Here is a 15,784-nt window from a genome sequence, read left to right as displayed (position 1 = left end):
GTAGAGGAGAAAGGCTCTGGCTGCGTTAAACAGGCGAGGCACACTGAAGGCCTGGTGCGTGGTGCTGGAACTGGTGGTACTGGATCGAGGACACGCACAGGAAGCCTGGTGCGGGGAGCTGCTACCGGAGGGCTGGGGTGTGGAGGTGGTACTGGATAGACCGGACCGTGCAGGCGCACTGGAGCTCTTGAGCACCGAGCCTGCCCAACCTTACCTGGCTCGATGCCCACTCTAGCCCGGCCGATACGAGGAGCTGGAATATACCGAACCGGGCTGTGCACCCGCACTGGAGACACCGTGCGCTCCACAGCATAACACGGTGCCTGCCCGGTCTCTCCAGCCCCCGGTAAGCACAGGGAGTTTGCGCAGGTCTCCTACCTGGCATAGCCATACTCCCTGTAAGCCCCCCAAGAAATTTTTGGGGCTGACTCTCGGGCTTCCATCCGCTCTGCCGTGCTAGCTCCTCATAATGCCGCCTCTCTGCTTTTGCTGCCTCCAGCTCGGCTTTGGGGCGACAATAATCTCCAGGCTCATTCCAGGGTCCTTTACCGTCCAATTCCTCCTCCCATGTCCATAACTCCAGGTGGTGCAACTCCTTTTTCGGCTGCTCCTGCCTGTTGACACGCCGCTTGGTCCGTTGGTGGTGGGTGATTCTGTAACGGTTTTCTAGTGGTGATGAAAGAGAGTCGGACCAAACTGCAGCGTGTCGATTGCGATCCATGTTTAATATAACAAAAAAAACACGAACTTACAAAAAACAATAAACGAAACCGAAACAGCCTATCTGGTGCAAACTAACAACGAGTACACATAGGACACTAAGGACAATCACCCACGACAAACTCAAAGAATATGGCTGCCTAAATATGGTTCCCAATCAGAGACAACGATAAGCACCTGCCTCTGATTGAGAACCACTCCAGACAGCCATAGACCTTGCTAGACAACCCACTAAGCTACAATCCCAATACCACCACCAAAACCCCAAGACAAACACACCACAATTACAAAAACCCCATGCCACACCCTGGCCTGACCAAATACATAAAGATAAACACAAAATACTTTGACCAGGGCGTGACACTTACCTACTTTACCCATATTGTTTTTTGCAAAAAGACTAGTAGGTAGTTCCAGTAGTTAGTTACAAAACTACAAAAAAAGTAATTAAACTACTGAAAACACTAACAAGATTTGAATTTAGTTCAACTACTACCAAGCTACAGCCAAATGGAGTTAAATGTAGTTCACTACTCCCCAACACTGATTCCTTGGGTATCCAAACAGAATAGAGCCACAGTCCGAGCCCTTACAGACAGTGTAGTTAGGTAGCTTGCATCCTATCTGGACAGCTTCAAAAGTCTATATAGGTTTCAATCTTAGTATCTCAACTCTGTTTTGTACTATGTCCTTCCATCTCCCTCCCTTGCACCCTGTGTCAAATAGAGCTCTGTCTACCTTTCCATTTATCTCTGTCTGTCTACCTGTCTCTGTTTCTGTGTGCATCTGTCTGCGTATATCCCTGTGTGTCCCCATCCGTCTGTCTTCCCCTCTGTAGCCTCGACTCTGTGGTTCACTCCGAGATGAGTGCTCTTTTCCCTCTCCGGTTTTAGATGTGGTGTTCTGCCTGGACGATGGCTACCTGCCGGCCCACAAGCCTCTGCTCATCTCCAGCTGTGACTGGATGGCCGCTATGTTCCGCGGATCCTTCATGGAGAGCTACATCAAGGAGGTGAGTGTGAGAGTGTGAAAGAGATTCGGTAAGGATGGGTTGTATTTAAGTGTGTTTGTAGAGGTGGGGTGGGGGGTGCATGAGGCTGGCCAGCACTGTGATCTGTAAAGCTGTGTTTTACCCGTGGTTGTGTTGAAAGCACACTATACTATAAGCCTCCCCTGGGGGCTCACAGCCAGCTGCCATGCAACAATATGTACAGTACTGGCGTTGCACACAGCCAGAAACATGGTCCAAAGCGAGCAGGTCAGACGGTTCCGCGTCTGAGCAGATGCGGCAGGAAGTCGGCTCGCCTCAGCACTTTCTGGGTTGAGGGCCCATGTCATTTCCTCTTTACACATACTTGTTGGAGAAGAGGCAGCGTGAGAATATTAAAATATCACATCACAGCTAACCAGACATACTGTCCACATTCCTGTCTGTTATCAACACACTCGTCACAGCCTCATCGGATGGCTGGAGAAGAGGCTGAGGAGGGAGGCTGAGACTGCAAGAGGTGGTAGATTAGAGGACAATATGTATCTTAAAGGGACCGCTTTTGGAGATCTTTTTCCTTTGACATTTGACCCCAAGACAACGGTGTAAGATGACATGCATTCATGTTAGAGAGCCGCTCATGAGAAAATATGCAGGCACTGAGCCTGCGGCGTGTCCAGTTACCCCCAGCTTCTCTCTGATGGCTCGGGTTCTAGAAAGACTAGACTCTTCCAGGGCGTTGTTGCCAACCTACCCAGGGAGGGAGCTCTTTTCTCTCGATGCTGTGGGTGTCCGCTGCCTGGGCCCTTCTGGAGAACTGGATCCCCCAGGTACGGTTACAGTCCAGGCCCCACAGGCTTTGAGTTACGGCCCTGCCAGGAAGCAGGCAGCCCCAGGAAACAGGACACTGGACAGGCCCTCTGGATACTCTTACATCCAGAGTCCACAGAGAGGGAGGAGTGGACAGGGTCATGGTGTGCTGCGTGCTCTAAGGTGGAGACTGGGAGGCTAAGAGGTTGTCGTATCCATGGTAACCCTCGTAGCTTTGTCCCCATTGTGACACACTTTATGGCGTTTGGTTGGCATAGTACATCTAACAAAGACTGAGGCTCTGGACAATGTGAGGCCAACCAGCATTTGTCTTTGTGTGTGAGAGATTTCCATAGTGATGCAGCAATGATCGTGGTGTTTAAAATCTCAGCAGCAAACACTTCCCCTGCTTAGCTGGCTGGCCTTGAGGTGCATAGACAAAGCCTCCCTTGGAGTAACACAGATGTGGCTATGGTTGTGGGCATGGCTAGGCATCAGAGTGGCGTGGAGAGGCGTGTGACCTTGGGAGTCTCGGACCAATCGGTGTACTGTAGTGTACTGTGACTTGTCTGGCCTCTGTTTCAGAGTGTGTTGGACTGAGACTGTCTGTCTGTCTGCCATCAGCTAACACAGTGCAATCTGTCTTTAAAGTAGCTGTCCAGTGTTTCCAGATTTCTATGAAATATTACCTATAGTTAATTACAATATTAGTGCAATATTTTTATTCCATTATTTGTTTATTAAGTATGTTTAAAAGCAGCTTTTCTGTGTTTGAATGGTGTGGGCGTATACCGGTCAATTAAAATATTCATGACAAGTAAACAGCTGATTGGACTGCTCAGCCAATAAGACGTCTCGGCCAAAAACATGACATCGTCTATGAGGAAAAAGCAAGCATTTTTGAAACAGTCTGTTTGAGATACAAATTTGTGGTGGGGCTTTTAGTGCTGAGCGATTAACCGACATTTCGTTTTTATTTTCCCGGATATTAAACAACTTATTGACCCACATCGGTTCGTTTTTTTTCTGAACCCAACGTGCAGTTTCTCTAGAGAGAAATTAAAGTTGTCGTTTTTTATTAAGCAAATATTGAGCCTAAAGACTGTACAGTATGGGGAGCAGAGAGAACATTGTCTGGCTGCTACTGCCTGAGCAGAGATGAGATGATTACTTTTAAGGAATGAAAAATAATAAAGTCATCAATTAAAAACATTTATTACTTCATTGTAATTTCCTGTTTTTCAATTGATGTCTATCCAATGTAGACCTGACAGAGAATGGAATATTTTCTATGTTTTGGCAATTGAATGTTCCCTATTTTTTACTTTGGAATTTCCATTAAAAAGCTCTAAAATAATTTCTATGTAATTATTTCATAATGCTTTTCATGATTAAATACAAATTTGAAACCGAAATTGAGAACGTGAATATTTTTTAATAATCAAACTGAAACCGAACCGCCCTCAAAAAGCACTAGTCGCTCGGCACTATGAGGCTTTTGAGGTGTTTTCAATCCTAATTTATACTTTGGCCACAAGTACGAGTATAGGATGAGTCAACAACATTATTTGTGTACAGGTCAACAGATTGAGCTTTTAAAAGTGACATTTTCACAGGACAGTTACTTTAACACATTTCACCCTGACTCTTCTCACCACACTCCTCTCTCATTGCTCTCATTCATATCTTTAGCCTGTCACTGTTTGTATTCACGAGGTGCTGTGATAACGATTCTATTCTGGTCCTACTGTTACGATCTGCTGTGTCAGCAGCCTGCCAGCCTGCTGTGTCCTTGTCAGTCACCCCCCCCACACACACACGTTTCCACCTATAAAAGATCACGTTGAACTCAATAAACCCCTCACTGATTGGATAGTTTGGTTTGAATGCCATTCTGATGAGGAATAAGGACTTGTATGTGTTTAGGAGCTTTGAACTGGAGCGGCCACCTGTGTCTTTACCTCAACCTTTTCTGCCATAATGAAGGGTCATTGCCAGGCTGACATTCACCTAATTGGCACAGAGACAGGCAGGTGAGGAGCACCCCTGGGACTGAGGAAGGACCCCTGTGGGTCCCATGGCTCTTCCCACCTCCTACTGTAGCTTAAACCACAAGGTAATACTCAATAGTGGTGTTGAGACTGCTCTGAGACTTTAAAATGTCTCGTCCCTTTTTAATCCAACCATTTGAACATCCAATTGGGCTGAAAGGTTGAAAACATAGAATACCATTTAATTGAATCACTACCTAGGGCAGCAGAGAGCCTAGCCGTTAAGAGCGTTGGTTAAGAGAGTTTTAAGGTTTTAAGAAAATACCTATAAAAAGTAAGAGATAAAAGTAAGAAATAATTAAAGAGCAGCTGTAAAATAACAATAGCGAGGCTATATACAGGGGGTACCGGTACAGAGTCAATGTGGAGGCTTTATACAGGGGGGTACCGGTACAGAGTCAATGTGGAGGCTATATACAGGGGGGTACCGGTACAGAGTCAATGTGGAGGCTATATACAGGGGGTACCGGTACAGAGTCAATGTGGAGACTATACACAGGGGGTACCGGTACAGAGTCAATGTGGAGGCTATATACAGGGGGTACCGGTACAGAGTCAATGTGGAGGCTATATACAGGGGGTACCGGTACAGAGTCAATGTGGAGGCTATATACAGGGGGTACCGGTACAGAGTCAATGTGGAGGCTATATACAGGGGGTACTGGTACAGAGTCAATGTGGAGGCTATATACAGGGGGTACCGGTACAGAGTCAATGTGGAGGCTATATACAGGGGGGTACCGGTACAGAGTCAATGTGGAGGCTATATACAGGGGGGTACCGGTACAGAGTCAATGTGGAGGCTATATACAGGGGGGTACCGGTACAGAGTCAATGTGGAGGCTATATACAGGGGTTGTACCGGTACAGAGTCAATGTGCGGGGTCACCGGTGTCGAGGCAATTGAGGTAATATGTATATGTAGGTAGAGTTATTAAAGTGACTATGCATAGATAATAAACAGAGAGTAGCAGCAATGTAGAAGGGAGGGGGGGGCAATGCAAATAGTCTGGGTAGCCATTTGATTAGATGGTTTGGGGGTAGACCTTAACTTGGCGCTCCGGTACCGCTTGCCGTGCGGTAGAAAAGAGAACAGTCTATGACTAGGGGGGCTGGAGTCTGACAATATTTAGGGCCTTCCTCTGACACCACCTTGTATAGAGGTCCCGGATGGCTGGAAGTTTGGCCCTGGTGATGTACTGGGCCGTACAAACTACCCTCTGTAGTGCCTTGAGGTCAGAGGCCAAACAGTTGCCATACCAGGCAGTGATGCAACCAGTCAGGATGCTCTCGATGGTGCAGCTTTAAAACCTTTCGAGAATCTGAGGATCCATGCCAATTCTTTTCAGTCTCCTGAGGGGGAATAGGTTTTGTTGTGCCCTCTTCATGACTGTCTTTGTGTGCTTGGACCATGTTAGTTTGTTGGTGATGTGGATGCCAAGGATCTTGAATCCCCCAACCTGCTCCACTTTAGCCCCGTCGATGAGAATGGGGGTGTGCTCGATCCTCTTTTTCCTGGATTCCACAATCAACACCTTTGTCTTGATCACGTTGAGGGAGAGGTTGTTGTACTGGCACCACACGGTCAGGTCTCTGACCTCCTCCCTATAGGCTGTCTCATCGTTGTCGGTGATCAGGCCTACCACTGTTGTCATCGGCAAACTTACTGATGTCTAGGGCACCTCCAGCCGGCCCACTCTGCCTGTATGAGTAGCTCTGGTCAGCCTGTGTGCTGCTCCAACGACAGACCATGTTATTGGAGTGGGAAACAGTGAGCCACAGACCGTGAGTGGACATTAACTTAATTTCTGTAGCTGTAGTTTTATTGTCCTTATTTGCAGACACATTAGCTGTTCTTTCATGTTGATCCTGCTCCGTTTTGGGTGTGCATACTTAAATGCTCTTTTCTCATGATCAAATCAGAGGTGTCTTTTCCTCGGTCCCTTTCACAGCTCTGCTTCCAGCTCTATCCCACAAAGACATCTAGGCCGTCTATGCCATCTGTAGGGGCAGGCCCAGTGGGGTAACAAGATAGCGTCAGTGACCCCCTGGTAAGGCGGGACATTCATCTTTCGCAGGCTCAAAAAGTACTCCTCAACTGGAGACGAACAACCCTTCATCTCCAAGGTTTTATCCTCATTGATCTACACACCATACCCCATAATGACTAAGCAAAAACATGACGCTACAAGCTTGGCACACCTGGATTTGGAGAGTTTCTCCCATTCTTCTCAGCAGATCCTCTCAAGCTGGGGAGCATCACTGCAGGTCTCTCCAGAGATGTTTGATCAGGTTGAAGTCCTGGCTCTGGCTGGGCCACTCAAAGACATTCAGAGACTTGACTCTGAGAGACTTGTCCCAAAGCCACTCCTGCATTATCTTGGCTGTGTGCTTAAGGTTGTTGTCCTGTTGGAAGGTGAACCTTAGCCCGAGTCTGAGGTCCTCAGTGCTCGGGAGCAGGTTTTCATCAAGGATCTCTCTGTACTTTGCTCCGTTCATCTTTCCCTCAAGCCTGACTAGTCTCGCAGTCCCCGCCACTGAAAAACATCCCACAGCATGATGCTGCCACCACCGTGCTTCACCGTAGGGATTCCTCCAGACGTGAAGCTTGGCATCCAGGCCAAAGAGTTCAATCTTGAGAGTGACCATCGGGTTCTTGGTCACCTCCCTGACCAGGGCCCTTCTCCCCTGATTGCTCAGTTTGGCCGGGCGGCCAGCTCTAGGAAGAGTCTTGGTGGTTCCAAACTTCTTCTATTTAAGAATGATGGAGGCCACTGTGTTCTTGGGGACCTTCAATGCTGCAGAAATGGTTTGGTACCCATCCCCGATCTGTGCCTTGACACAATCCTGTCTCGAAGCTCAACAGACAATTCCTTCGACCTCATGGCTTGGTTTTTGCTCTGACATGCACTGTCAACTGTGGGACCTTATATAGACAGTTGTGCCTTTTCAAATCTTGTCCAATCAATTGAATTTACCGCAGTTGGGCTCCAATCAAAAACTTGAGTTACAGACAAATTACTACTGGAAGACATACTAAATGTAAATATTTCTCTCTCTACGTCTCTCTCTCTCTCCCTCTCTCTCTACGTCTCTGTTTCTTTCTCTCTCTCTCTCTCTTTCTCTCTCTCCCCTTCTCTCCAGGTGTCCATCCCTGACACCAGTAGTGCCTGTATGCGTGCGGTGTTGGAGTTCCTATACTGTGGGCTGGTGACGGCCTGTCCTGACTGGGAGCCTATGGAGCTCATCGTCCTATCCAACCGGCTATGTCTGCCACGCCTCGTTGCCCTCACAGAGCAACATGTTGTGGATGAGCTGCTACAGTGTTTGGTGAAGGGAGTAGACATTGACGGAGAGGTGCTTGCTTACCTGGAATTGGCTCAGGTGAGTCTCCAAATTCATCTACAAGTACTCACTGTATATTCTCAGTGACAGTTGTAGTGAAGACACTGTTACTGCAATACATGTAATACTGTACGTGGTTGTATAGAATGTTCCCTCCAGTGAAATAGTAATGGACATCCCTGAATGATGAGACCACCCTAAAGCTTAGGCCTATTTAACATATACAGGATTGTATAGAACTCTGTTCTACAATGACAGGTGACATTCGTCTTAAAAAGCCATTTGTCCACTTCTCATTCAAGTTCATCTTTCTTATTTGTAAAGTAAGAAAGTTTGAGGTGTTCTTCCTTGTCATTTAAACCTTTTTGATGGACTGCTCACCTATTCATTCATCCCTGGCAGTTCCACAATGCCAAGCAGCTTTATACCTGGTGTCTCCATCACATCTGCACCAACTACAACAGCGTTTGTCGCAAGTTCCCCAAAGACATGAAGGTCATGTCTCCAGGTACAAACCAAGGCCCTCTCTCTCTTCTCTCCATCTCATCTCTCCATGTCAATAGATAGACTACTCATATTAATGTAGTGCTTGTTTGTTTTTGCTTTAGAAGTGCTTTGAGATTTATGTCTGTTATGAAAAGCAATATAGAAGTTGAATCAATTTTTATTATTTTTAGCTTGTTTTGTACTGCCTGTCCCACCTCCAATCCCCAACTTCCCTTCTATGGTGAAGGGAGTAGACATTGACGGACAGGTGCTTGCTTTCCCACCTCCAATCCCCAACTTCCCTTCCCAGTTCCCCTCCCTCCTCCAATCCCCAACTTCCCTTCCCAGTTCCCCTCCCACCTCCAATCCCCAACTTTCCTCCCACCTCCAATCCCCACCTCCCCTCCCACCTCCAATCCCCAACTTCCCTTCCCAGTTCCCCCTCCCCCCAACTCCTCCAATCCCCAACTTTCCTCCCATCTCCAATCCCCAACTTCTGTCCCTCCTCCAATCCCCACCTCCCCTCCCTCCTCCAATCCCCACCTCCCCTCCCTCCTCCAATCCCCACCTCCCCTCCCTCCTCCAATCCCCAACCTCCCTCCCACCTCCAATCCCCAACCTCCCTCCCTCCTTCCTTCCTTCCCCTCCACTCCCCTCCTCCCTTCCCTCCACTCCCCTCCTCCCTTCCCTCCACTCCCCTCCTCCCTTCCCTCCACTCCCCTCCTCCTCCATTCCCCTCCATTCCCCTCCACTCCCCTCCTCCATTCCCCTCCACTCCCCTCCTCCATTCCCCTCCACTCCCCTCCTCCATTCCCCTCCCCTCCTCCATTCCCCTCCATTCCTCCATTCCACTCCCCTCCTCCATTCCCCTCCCCTCCTCCATTCCCCTCCACTCCTCCATTCCCCTCCCCTCCTCCATCCCCCTCCCCTCCTCCATTCCCCTCTACTCCTCTCACTTGTTTTCACTTTTTTTTCATTTGTTTTTCCTCCTTTATATTCACGCTTTCCCCTCCTGCCTCCTGTTCTGATGTTATTTCTCTCTCTCTCTCTCTCTCTCTCTCTCTCTCTCTGTCTCTGTCTCTGTGTCTGTGTCTCTGTCTCTCTACCTCTCTGTCTGTCTCTCTCTCTCTACCTCTGTCTCTCTCTCTCTCTCTACCTCTCTGTCTCTGTCTCTCTCTCTCTGGCTCTCTGTCTCTCTCTCTGTCTCTCTCTGTCTCTGTCTCTCTCTCTGTCTCTCTCTCTGTCTCTCTCTCTCTCTGTCTCTCTCTCTCTCTCTCTCTCTCTCTGTCTCTGTCTCTCTGTCTCTGTCTCTCTGTCTCTGTGTCTCTGTCTCTCTCTCTGTCTCTCTCTCTGTCTCTCTCTCTGTCTCTCTCTGTCTCTCTGTCTCTGTCTCTGTCTCTCACTCTCTCTCTGTCTCTGTGTGTGTGTAGAGAACCAGAGGCACTTTGAGAAGCAGCGGTGGCCTCCAGTGTGGTTCCTGAAGGAGGAGGATCGCTACTTGCGCTCTCAGAAGGAGCGCCAGCGGGAGGAAGAGATCCTCCGTAAGCAGCACACCAAGAGGGGCTGGTGCTTCTGGAGACACCCGTCCTCCTCACCCCACGTCTCCTGAGGCTGTCGCCCCTCCATGACCCCTCCTAACCTCAGACTGAGGAGGCCATGAGCCTACCACCCCTCCATAACGGGAGAGCCAAGTCTCACCTCTGTATGATTGTCTGTGGTTGTACTGGGGACCAGAAGTCCTCACAAGGACCATTTGGACAACTGGGGACATTTTGCCAGTCCCCACAAAGAAAAGGGCTATTTTAAGCTTAGGGGTTAGGTTTAGGGTTACAATTGGGGTTCAGGTTAGAATGAAGGTCAGCAGTTAGGTTTATTTTTAGGGTTTGGGGTTAAGGGTAAGTTTTGGGTTAGGGAAAATAGGATTTTGAATGGGAATAAATGTGTTGGTCCACACAAAGGTAGTAAAACAAACGTGTGTGTGTGTGTGTGTGTACACATATGTGCGAGGTTCTCCACCCCCACAGCTGGAGGTCAGGCGTGGGCAATTGTCTATACCCCAGCTGGCCTCTTCTTGCCAGGCCGCAGTCCAGTGCTGCCTCTTCCCCCTGAGCTCCACCCAGCCACCAACCGGGGGTGATGGGACTGGGAACAAGGGCTCTCTCTGTCTCTCAGTCACACAGATGCTAAAGACCATTCCACAGACCACTGCGAAGACTCCCCTATGGGGAGGTTACCTCTGCCTTCAAGTCTATTCAGACTGTTAGAATACTGGACCAGACCGTTAGCCAGAGGCGTGCCAGCGCTGGTCCAACACACAAGAAGGAATGTTTCTGTTTGGTTTTGTTTCGCCGTGAGGTCTGGTCAGGGGTAATGACACACACCACCCAAAGGCACACGCAGTGTTGAAGACCCTGATGACCAAAATGGCGGCAGGGATTTCAAATTAGAGTAGAGCCGATCCCAGACCTGGGTGTTTTGCTTCAGAGTCTCTGACCACCACTTATGCCTGTCTAACTTCTCATCCATAGACTTTGTCCTCCATTTTGGAAAAGTTTGACACCATTTTGTTTTCTTTCGGGTCTCATCCCAATGAAGCTCTGTGTTAGAGGTTTGAATCCCAAATGTTGTCCTAGGGTACCTAGACTGTTCTAGAATCACCTGTCTCAAAGGGAGGGGGAATAAAGGGGGTAGTCTTAGTTTAGGAACCTGCTCCAGCCCAGCAGATGGCTGGTGGTTCAAGCACGCATCATGACCCCCCCCAACCCCCACATAACACTAAGAGGAGAGGCCAACAGTGCTGAACAAACTGACCAAATCAAAGACATTCAAAGTGAACACTTGATAGCAATTCTGGATCAGAGGGCTGTTTGATACCACTGCCATGGGAGGGAGTAAGAAGCAGAACTGAACAGAGTTCTTGCTCTGCCTTGATTGACCACTAGGGTGCCCCTCAGCCAGCCTGCCTTTACTCATCCTTACCACAGGGGGCAGCACTGCTCAGGGTACCATCATCAACCGTCACCCGGAGCAAACAGGAGTTTTCTCCCCTACCTGTTTATATCCTTGATTCCAGTAGCTTTTGACTTTTTTCTTTTATTCCAGTTGTATTTGAAAGGCAACTTTAGCTGTTTGTCCTCACATAGTGTTGAAAGGTATTATACCAAAAATGAAGCTGTGACATGTTCTCTCCCTCCTGTCTCCTCTCCTCCTCCGTAACATGGCAAATATGGGAGGAAAGGAAAAAGGGATTAGGAAAGGAGGAATAATCTTTTGATCCCTGTCTGTATGTCTTTAAATCTGTAGTGTCAGGTAAAACCCAAGTGTCACTGCAGCACATTGTCTTTCACACCTCTAGCTGGAATTGAAAATGACACACACACACACACTTACACACACACACACTAACATACACACACACACACACTTAAGCATACACACACACAAACTTAAACATACATGCACACCTTGTTCCTTTTCGGTCCACTAATTTTAAAATGTCAGCCCAGTCCTTCATCAGTGTTAATATGCAGGAACCTGATCTACAAAGATAATGTTACATTCACATCTGATGCACAAATGTCCTATGAACGGTTTAGGATCTCTTGGAAAAGCTTGAGGGGTTTTGGGTTATTTTTCCTTATCCAAAGGTGTGTGGCAGTCTAATAGGCGTTGTGTTAGTGAATATATTCAGAGTATTATTCAGTTCAATGATGGTCGTTTCAGTATGAGTAGAGTTGAATCTTAACATTAAGTTAAATACATCATTTGCAATACAGTATTAGACCAAATATTGGACTTACTTTTAGTTTCAGAGTGCAGTTTTATTTATTTGTGAGGGAGTGTGATGTTTCAATCAGTTGTTAACAAAGAGGATGCAGTTCCAGCTTTTAGTTGAATGCTATTGGAGTTGGATGTTGAACTGCTGAGGAACTCTTCATAACCCACTGCACCTTTAAGATCTCCATGAATCCACCACAGTGTATCAGAACAGGCGTGTTGAAAGAAGAAGAAGATAACTAGTAAAGCGTTGTTACTGTGTTTTATTTTCTTCTCTTTAGGAGTGAATTTGGGGGAAAAACAAGACTTTTTGACACATTCTTTATTAAGCACTGTTCTATTTGTGGCTTTGAGATTTCATGTAACATTTTCATCAAATAATAGGGGCTCTTATCCAGAGCGAATAGGGTTGAATTCTTTGCTCAAGAGCACATAGGCAAATTTGTCACCTGGGATTAGAACAAACAACCTTTCGGTTACTGGTCCAACGCTCTTACCCGCTAGGCTACTTGCCGACGGTGACTAACACCTTACCAACAAAATATAGAAGGGAAAATAACCCAGGCATCTTAAAAATAGTCCCAACGCCCCTATTTAGGGCTGGGATATTAGAACATTCATCTGGGGTTGACGTGGGGACATACAGATGTTTTCACTTCATGACCCCTTTCTATGCCCCAAGGAGGAGTTATTTGAGTCCTACTAATGGTAGACATGCCCTACAAAGCCTTCCCTCATGGTTTGTGCCTTAAACATGTACATCCACTATGAGGAACAGAGTATACTCTTAAGTGTACAGTGTAGTGTAGTTTTAAGGTAGTTGTATACAGTTACAGACAGGTTCTGCAAAGGATAATAGCTGAACTGATTGATTTAGTGTCTGGTTATGCTAACACACCCAGTCTCACCCCCCACCCAGGCCAGAGAGGCAGGTCTCTCCCTGGTCTGTCTCCTACAACTGAGCCTCCCTCTGGGGCAACAGACCCCAGCCCTCCTGGAGAGACACTGGGTCTGCTGGTGGTCAGTCAACGACAGTCCTTAAATTAGAAGATGAAGGGGATTTCATATATTGTATGGTCTGTTTCTGGTTGGCAAACTGATTGAGTCAGTCCTAAACCAGCAGAGGAGCCACTGTAAACCCCTAGAGACCCAGGGTTAGACACCTCTGACCTCGCGGATACCAAAGCTTACTATGAGGATACTGGTTTCCTTGTGTGAATCATGGTCAATACTTGTGGGATGTGGTTATTAGTATTTTTGCATGGTGGCCTAATTTTGGCATTGTAATGATACTTTTCTCTTGACTTTTAATATTGGATTGCACTTTTCTTATTTTCTGTTGTTTTACCTCTGCCTTTATGTGCTTGGCATGGACTACTTCTTTCAAAAGTTTATAAAAAAAACAATGATATTTTGTAGCATGGGGTCTCCTTTTGTTTTCTAACGGTCCATGTGGTGTACTTGGTTTTATTGAGTGGGTGTCTCATGCTCACGGACAAAGACAAACTGGACTCAGTGGTATTATTCATAGCATTAGTGGCTGACATTGAAGCCTGCGTCTATATTGTGGGAAGCCTCTTTAGTCATAATATTCTAATTTTATATAATATTATTCTCAGAAAAACATTGACGGTACACAGGAATTTGACAGAGATGTCTTGCTTCTTGTACACTGTTATAGCATTGTCTTAGCACTGTTCTGTGGTGTATTGGAAGCAGCAGGTTAGATATGGTTAGGTTAGATATGAGACATGGTGTTCTTGGGTTGCCAGCTGTTGGGCATGTGGTTGCTCCAGGGATTGACAGTGCTAGTACAGTACATAGTTGTAGTTTGCCACTCCAGTTCTAACACTATATGAATCCATACACCTTGAGAATGTCCCGTTTATACAATGGGCTGCATTGGGAGCTAAATGGACTGTTTTGATTGGACTTGTAAAACGATTCCTTGGCTTTGACCAGCCACCGATAGTTGATAGTTGAGCCACATTTTCCCCTAGAGGCTCATTTCTGTAACTTCGCATTTGGTGTGAGATGATGGACTATCATTTGAACTGCGGTTACTGCACTACTGTCATTTAGTCCAGACTCTTTTATGATGTCACTTTAACATCACCCTAGTTCAGATTAGCTATAGAGTGTGGTGGTATAAACTCAAGAAAACAAGAGTGTTCCTATGAGAATTTGCTGTAGCATTGATTAAGCTAATATTTTCTAACATGACATTTATTCATGGAAAGCAACCATTGTTGTTTGCCCTTGGCCTGGCGTCTCCTGTGCCTTTTGAGATATTCTCACGCTGTTGCCTGTCTCCCCGAGCCCTCCTATAGGCTTGCCATATGCATGAGGGGGCCTCCAAACCACTGCCTTCTGGGTTCAGGTTGGCACCCAAGCTAAAAACACACGCGCGCACACATTCAACCAGGCAGCTTTCCTTCTTGTCTCTTAGTGCCTGTGGATCGACCAGTCTTTCGTAAATCCTATGCTGTGTACCAGAGAGGCTCTGCTAATGAGACCTGCGGTAGTCTACAGTAGTAAGGCACCCGACTTGGGAGCTTACAAATATGTCACCCAAACCTTGTTACATCATCCAAACAAGCTAAGCTATAGATAATAAACTGTGGAAAAGACATTGAGATCCAACAGATTTCAGATTTCGTAACAAACTGATCTTTTGCACTCGGCAGTCTGTCAAGGCCTGCACTTTCCATCTATTATGTAGCCTTTAAACCATGTGTGTACTAATACATTATTAAACCAAGATTTACCAGCTTGCCTGAGCAGCCAGAAACAACTTCAATCCAAATCTGGCTCCTGCTCTCTCTCTCTCTCTCCTTGGTAAAGGCTCTTTAGACAGAGACTGCGTTTGTGGAGAACTGGGCTCTTAATTTGAAATGTAGGGTGGGAGTCCCATCTGTAAAGACTGAGACACTTCCACAGCAGTACTGTGTCTACCATTTTGACTCGAAAAGGCAAAACTAACTCCTTTGCTGTAATGGTATTCCACAGTTAACTTTGTAAACCCAACCTCCACTTGTTTGACCCAAAGCTAGCTGTTAGCCTAGAGAATCCTGTCTCGAAAGTGGCCCAGGACATAGAGCTGGGAGGGGGAGAGACAGGGGCCGTAGTAGGGTGAATATGAATCTCTGCTCTGTGACTTTTCAGTGTGATTTATGCATATTATTATGCACTTTTGTTTCCCCCTTCTAAATTCATTTTCCAGTTCAAAGTGATATTAACTGCTTGTGTTAATACATTTATGAAACACAACACAACACACCACACAATACTAAGGGCTTATAAAAAAAGACAACAATCAGAATGTTTTGCTGCTTTTGAAAAATAAAAAAATAATTATTTAATATTTTTGAACCACTGTGATTTGTAAAAAAAAAATATATTTAAAAAAATAAACATGTTTTTTTGCTGTTTAAGTATTTTAATATTTGACCTCAGGTTTTGTTATAAATGTCTGCATATCTGTATGGTTCCTACACATTGAGTGCTGGGAGATAACCTTGGAAGGATCCCTGCCTTGGCCTATACAGAGGAAAGCATGAAGATGTGAAGCTGCCGCATGTACGCACACACACACACACTGGCTCTT

At 46.5% G+C, this 15,784-nt stretch overlaps 1 protein-coding gene across 1 annotated transcript in view; it reads left to right on the top strand.

Annotated features, from left to right (window-relative positions):
- The window catches only part of rhobtb4 (Rho related BTB domain containing 4), a 40,477-nt gene extending 24,938 nt beyond the window's left edge, over nt 1-15,539 (top strand). The window contains 4 exon segments of the mRNA XM_042320343.1: nt 1,614-1,732; nt 7,714-7,953; nt 8,317-8,422; nt 9,831-15,539. Coding sequence (XP_042176277.1) covers nt 1,614-1,732; nt 7,714-7,953; nt 8,317-8,422; nt 9,831-10,009 — 644 coding nt within the window. The 3' untranslated portion in view covers nt 10,010-15,539.
- The last annotated feature ends 245 nt before the right edge of the window (nt 15,540-15,784 follow it).

Source organism: Oncorhynchus tshawytscha, linkage group LG04 (assembly GCF_018296145.1).
Source record: "Oncorhynchus tshawytscha isolate Ot180627B linkage group LG04, Otsh_v2.0, whole genome shotgun sequence".
Lineage (NCBI taxonomy): Eukaryota > Metazoa > Chordata > Actinopteri > Salmoniformes > Salmonidae > Oncorhynchus > Oncorhynchus tshawytscha.
Note: the sequence above shows the minus strand (reverse complement) of the source record. Positions and strands in the feature narration are given on the sequence as shown.